General features: G+C 46.2%; 1 protein-coding gene across 1 annotated transcript; it reads right to left on the minus strand.

The window, feature by feature from the left end:
• Nucleotides 1–1,797: 1,797 nt before the first annotated feature.
• On the minus strand, nt 1,798–2,857 carry SERLADRAFT_435140 (uncharacterized protein; the record flags this gene model as incomplete). Its single annotated transcript, XM_007315394.1, has 2 exons — nt 1,798–2,001; nt 2,057–2,857. 2 exons carry the CDS (start codon nt 2,855–2,857, stop codon nt 1,798–1,800), a joined length of 1,005 nt encoding a protein of 334 aa, XP_007315456.1.
• Nucleotides 2,858–6,478: the final 3,621 nt, after the last annotated feature.

Genomic DNA, 6,478 nt, shown 5'->3' on the forward strand with positions numbered 1-6,478 from the left:
CAATGTCCTTTTTTGTGAGATCGTTCAATGGCCTCGTGATTTTTGCGAAGTTTTCGATAAACCTTCAGTAGAAATTGCCTAAGCCAAGGAAGGCCCTAACTCCTTTGACGCGAGTAGGTTCTGGCCAATCCAAAATAGCTTGAACTTTCTCAGGATCCATCCTGATTCTGTTCTGGCCTATGATCATACCAAGGAAGTCTACTTCCTTCACTTTAAAATTACATTTTTCGGGTTTGACGAATAGGTCCCGTTCTTGTAAGCTTCAAAGGACTTCTTGCACAATCCTGTCATGCTCAGCCTCATTGTCCGACTTCATAAATAATAACAAATTGTCAATGTAAATGACGACACAGTTTTCCATATCCGCAAAGATCTCGGTCATCATGCTCTGGAAGGTTGCCGGTGAATTGATCAACCCAAAGAACATAACGAGGGGTTCAAAGGATCCTCGGTGGCACGTAAACGTGGCCTTCCAAGCATCTATTTCTTTTATTCGTACATTATTGTACCCCCATCTGAGATCCATCTCCGTCAGGATTTTGGCGCCAGCCAATTTGTCTACTAGCTGACTGATCAAAGGCAGCAGATACGCATTTTTAACCGTGTGCTCATTCACGTAATGATAGTCCATAATCATACGCTTCTTACCATCCTTTTTAGGAATGAAGAACACCGGGGACGTTATAGGGCTTTTGGAAGGTCTGATGTAACCCTTCCTAAGCTGTTCGTCTATGAAACTTGATACCTCATCTCTTTCTGGAGCAGAGAGTGGTATCATGTGTCCTTTTCTCAGTTTGAAGGTGTCCTTCAAATCTATAGCATGGTCCCAAGGCTTAGCCTCTGGGAAGCGCTCTGATTTATGTTTTGAAAAGACTTTCCAGAAGTCATGGTACCCGGGAGGTACCAGCCTCTTAATCTCTTCTTCAGGTTTTACCTCATCATTGTCATTGTCGATCTTTTCTAAAGATCTGAGCTCATAAGCATGACCAGCGTTTATCTTCTCAAGACGCTCATTGTGACGGACATGATTTGGTTTACCCAAGTTTACACACTCCTGAGGGCAACGTGACAATGTGACAACCCCTGTCTGCCAGCCGATCTCAGGATTGTGTTTAAATAGCCAGGTCCAGCCCAAGATTAAATTAATCTTCCCTAGTTGGGTAGCTTCGGTGGTGACTCGTTCTCTGTGTCCTTGGTATTCGACCACAAAAGAACAATTGTGCGTGATGCAGCCACCCGTGTTCAGCGTACCGTCAACATTATAGACGGGAATAGATACATCTAATTTTACAAGGGGGAGTCCAATTTGCTCTGCCCAGGCCTGATCTATGAAGATTCCGTTAGCGCCTGAATCAAGCAGTGCGCTGGTTGGGTGTACTATGCCCCGGGCAAGGTTTTCGACACCAACGTCTAAACGGATCTCCTTTTGGAATAAATATGTGTGCATCAACACACGCCTTGGGATTTCGGGAAAGGGTGGCTTCAGCGAAGAAGAAGGGGTATCGAAAGTTACATGTTTTTCTATTTTATTTTTACCAGAATCAAGCACCCTAGTGTTTGTCTCGCCGGGGCCACACTCCAAGGGAGACGCTGGTGCAGCGGTAGTATCATAAATATTACAGTCACAATGTTTCATACAAGTACATACTTCAGATAACAAATTTAAAAATTTATTTACAATTTGGGGAGCCATCCCCGTCTTTCCTTTATTGCTCGTGCAATACCCCGGAGCAGGGGCCACTTTGTTGTGGTTTACTTCATTGTTCATAGGAGCGAAGGCACCCAAGTGACCTAAGCTCAGAACTCTTTTCCCTGAGCTTTCATTTCAGCAGCCTGCTGATCGTAGAAGAAGGCCCGGATTTTGTCGTACGAATGACCGGCCAGAGTCTGGAGCCGATCGTCCGGTTTCTCGGACTCTAATTGGCGTGCCTGGCGCCCTTGGTTATTTTTTTTGTTGAGCGGCCTGCGCTCCTTTTCTGCAGTCTCGGGACATGTGTCCCTCTTGGCCGCAATTATAGCAGTTCCCCTGGAATCTGCGCATCTGTCCTCCTTGGACCGCGCCGATATCCATAGGGGCTCCCTGCCCTGGTTGCAGCCCAAACGGCTTGAACCCGTGAGAATGGTTTTGATGGTTTGATGACCCAGGGCGCCTCTGGGATGTGTTGTTTTTGGTGGTGGACCCGCCACCTTGGTGCATTTGGTAAAGCTCCATGGCTCTACCAATTCGTTGTACTCCCTCAGCCGCCAGGGCCAGGTTTTCGTTTCTTGTATCCTGCAAGTAGATCTGTTCTGCAATGCAGGGGTTCACATTGCGCTCCAGCAGTTCTACTGCATGTTCATTACCAAGCCCTCCTTGGATGGAGAGGGCCAGGAACTGGGTAACATAGTCATCCGTCCTCATGTTTCCTTGTTTGAAGGAACGGATTTGCTGACGCGCCCAGTCATGCTCAGCTTGTGGTTTAAAGTATTTTTCAATCTCTTTCTTGAGATCGTCACAGGTTGGCCACACTCCCGCGGTGTAGCACTCCTGTAATCTAACTTGGGCGTATCGACCCGCCACAGGTCCTTTTAGTCGAGATAGCACCGCAGCGGCTACCTCAAAGTTGTCGGCAAATGCGTCCCAATTTGCCTTAACCCAAATCTGGAGCTTGATCCACCACTCGGCAAATTGTGCTCTGTCTCCTTCGAAGGCACCAGGGTCAGCGACGACTTCGACTTTTTTGTTGAACTTTTTCTCTACCAAGGGGGTTGCCGCAGGAGGGTTTGTCTGCAGCTTGGCGAGTTGCGAGGTTAACGTTGCAATCTGTGTACGCATGGCATGCAGCAGCGCATTGATGATATCTTGTTGCGACGACATGTCGACTTGTTCTCTTTGTAAAGTAATAAAAGAAACGTAACTGGGGGTCCCCGCTTGCTATCTGCAGATCTACCTCTTCCCAGCTGAGTATCGGATCTCAATCTCCGACTACCCACACTATAGTATTTTGAAAATTTATATAAAAGTTATAGTATTTAAACCCTGGTCCAAACGGTTATCAGGGGGTGGTCCGCTTGCTAAGCTGTCAACCCTTCTCCAGACTGGCGGAGGCAAGTGCCCGGCCTGGTCAGAGGAAAGAGAAAGTGAAGTTTTGTATGTAAATTCTAATCAACAGCGGTTCCACACCGACTGCTGAGCTAAGTACTCCCCTTAACGCTGGGGGCCACGTATCAAAGGTTTTGGTTCTTCTCCCAAAGCACTACAAGGCCGTCGCGAAGAGCGCACCTATCTGCTATGCGGGATATTCCCAACCAATAACCAATCTCCTTCACCCTGGAGTCCGGGTGCCCAGTGGGACTTTTTGCACAATGTGCAAGAGAGTAGAAAGAGTGAGTCCTAATGTAACAACCAAGAGTTAGTTACTCTGGCGCACACAAGAACACACTATAAGGGTAGTGAATGGGGAGTGGTTACCTCTTGAGCTGCAGAGAGTTTGTTGGTTAACAACAGGAGGACTCGCTGAGGAGTCTCCTGGATCTATTGGGGTATATATACTACTACAGGGTTGTTTGTACATGTGTACTATACAGTTGATAGAGACAGTGGCTGATGATGTCATGGGGGCTAGCCCGCATGGCCAGCTCCACTGTGTGAGAGAGTTGTGTCTAAAATAAGAAGAAAGGCAACGCAGCGCGAGAAAGAGGAGTTTGAACAAAAGGGGAAGTGCCACGTGGCACTATGTATGAAAGCTAAAGTACAAGGTTAAAGCGGAGAATAAAAACAAAGGAGAGGTCCGAAAATTGTGTTATCGTAACAGAGACTGGGTTTATCCGGTTTTGTTACTCCCACTCGAGTGCAACCGTAGTCCCATAGCTTTAGAGAATTTCCAGTGTTTTTCATGAGTGAGGGGTTTAGTGAGAATGTCTGCAACCATATCTACCGTAGGAACGTATCTGATTACTGCCTCTCCCTTTGATACTAAGTCATCTTGGATAAAATGATATTTCCGTTGAATGTGTTTTGTGCGAGCACGGAACTGTGGATCTCGTGTAAGAATGATAGCTGCTTGATTGTCACAGTGCAATGTTGTAGGTCCATTTTGAGCATGTCCAATTTCTTCAAAAAATGTCTGAAGCCATGCAAGGTGTTGTCCAGCATTGCTCAATCCAATGTACTCTGACTCCGTGGAGGATAAAGCTACCATGCTTTGTCTTTTGCTTGTCCAGGAGATTGCTCCTCGGATGGTGATAAAGACAAACCCTGATGTTGATTGAGATGTGTCTGGGTCTCCAGACCAATCTGCATCTGAATATCCATAGAAATCCATGTCCATGGAGACATCTGTGCCATCATATCGTAGTTCCATGTCCCTGGTTGCTTTCAGATATTGGAGGACACATTTTGCAGCTTCCCAGTGATGGCTCCTTGGAGCTGAGCTATGCCTGCTTAGTATTCCAACGACGTAGGCAATGTCTGGGCGGGTTCCGAGCATGGCATACATGAGGGAGCCTACAATTGAGTTCAATATGCATCTCATGTTGCACAATATCTTCCCCTGGAGCATTTGCAAGGAGTTTTGATCCATGGGCCATTGGTGTCCATACTGGTTTGCAGTTCTTCATTCCAGTACGCTCCAGAACTGTGTCAATGTATTGGCGTTGCAATAGGGATATTGTTTTGTTTGAACAATCACATTGGATTTCTATTCCGAGGATGTATTTTGCTTCTCCAAGGTCCCGCATTTTGAATATGGATTCGAGTTTGGCTTTTGTGATATCCATGAATTTTCGGGATGAAGCTCCTAGGAGAAGGTCATCTACATAGACAACAACAAAGCATATTTGTTTGTTGTCCCGGAATACATAGAGACATGTTTCTGCATTTAGTCTTGTGAAACTGAGCTCCTGGAGCTTGCGATCAAAAGTTTTGTTCCATGTACAACCAGCTTGTTTTAACCCGTAGATGGATTTCTTCAATCTCCAGCAGTATCCAGGTTGGATAGGAACACCCCCTGGAGGAAGCATTACAGTTCTTCTTCAAGTTCTCCATTGAGATAAGCTGTGGATACGTCCATTTGATCAAGTTCTAGGTTGTACTTTGCTGCTAGGGCTAGAATAATTCAGATTGACTCTAAGTTTGCAACCGGAGCAAAAGCTCCTGGTAATCAATCCCCTCCCTTTGAGTAAAACCTTGTGCAACAATCCAGAGTTTGTATCTCTCAATGTTTCCGTTTTGATCAAACTTGATCCGGAACACAGGTTTTGATGTGATGGGTTTTACTCCCTTCGGAAGTGGAACAGTGTCATATACTGCATTAGTATTGAGACTTAGGAGTTCCTCCTCCAAGGCAGACTTCCATAATTCTCCATCCGGACGTGATAAGGCTTCCTTTAGTGTCCTTGGAAGGTCTGTGTTAGATGGACCGGTACTTGCTATTCCAGCAAAGAATGTCTCCTCTGTATCAGATGTTTCTTCATGAACCTCAGGAGTGTTAGGTTTCTCCATGGAGTTGTCATGCTGCTCTTTTTGAGACTGTTCCTCATCTAGAGTCCTTTGATAATCTCGGTTTTTGTCTGCAGGACGGGTCTGGCAACTGCTTCTGCATACTCCTAGGACTTCAGCAGACATGACTGCTCTTTTAGGAACTTGTGCAGGTACTCCAGGGAGTAGCAGCATTTGTGTATTTGTTGCCCCACTCATCCAATGGACAGGCTGTCTAGCTGTATTCGGACTTTTTCCACATAAGCTGGCTGTATGTTGAGGGGCTGTCCTCCCACTGACTGTAACTCTACTTTGGCTTTCCATTCTGAAGATGGCCAGTGTTCAGGTCTTGGTTGTAGAGACTGTTGTGGAGGGTGTCTTAGCTGATCAGGTGCTCCCACTGCTCTCGGAATATCTCCACAGAGGTATTGCCCCACTGCTCTTGGAACATCTCCTTGGAGATGTGGTTCCATTTGTAATTCATTTGGATCTCGGATCCGAGGGTCAGGATCATCCTCCTCCAATGTTTTTTGGTCTGGATAGTGAGCATTCTCTGGAATGAGTCCCTCCCACTGATCTGTGCTAGTGTCTGTGTTCCAGGGAACAGTGTCATCCTTTTGTACCTTTCCGGATTCATTGAATATGACATGCCGACTGGAAAACACAGTCCATTTTTCAGTGCCTAGGAGTTTGTAGGCTTGCTTTCCATGTGTGTAGCCAATCATTATGGCTTTGCACCCCTTGGAGTAAAACTTCCCTTGCCTTTTGTCTTTCGGAATCAAGGCATATGCTTGGCATCCGAAAGGGCAAAACAAAGTTGGATCAACTGTTACGATAACACAATTTTTGGACCTTTTCTTTACTTTCATTCTCCGCTCTAACCTTGTACTTTAGCTTTCACACATGGTGCCACGCGGCACTTTCCCTTTTGTCCAAACTCCTCCTTCTTGCGCCGCGTTGCCTTTCTTCTTATTTTAGACACAATTCTCTCACACAGTGGAGCTGGCCATGCGGGCTAGG

The sequence above is a fragment of the Serpula lacrymans genome (assembly GCF_000218685.1).
Source record: "Serpula lacrymans var. lacrymans S7.9 unplaced genomic scaffold SERLAscaffold_4, whole genome shotgun sequence".
Classification (NCBI taxonomy): Eukaryota; Fungi; Basidiomycota; class Agaricomycetes; order Boletales; family Serpulaceae; genus Serpula; species Serpula lacrymans.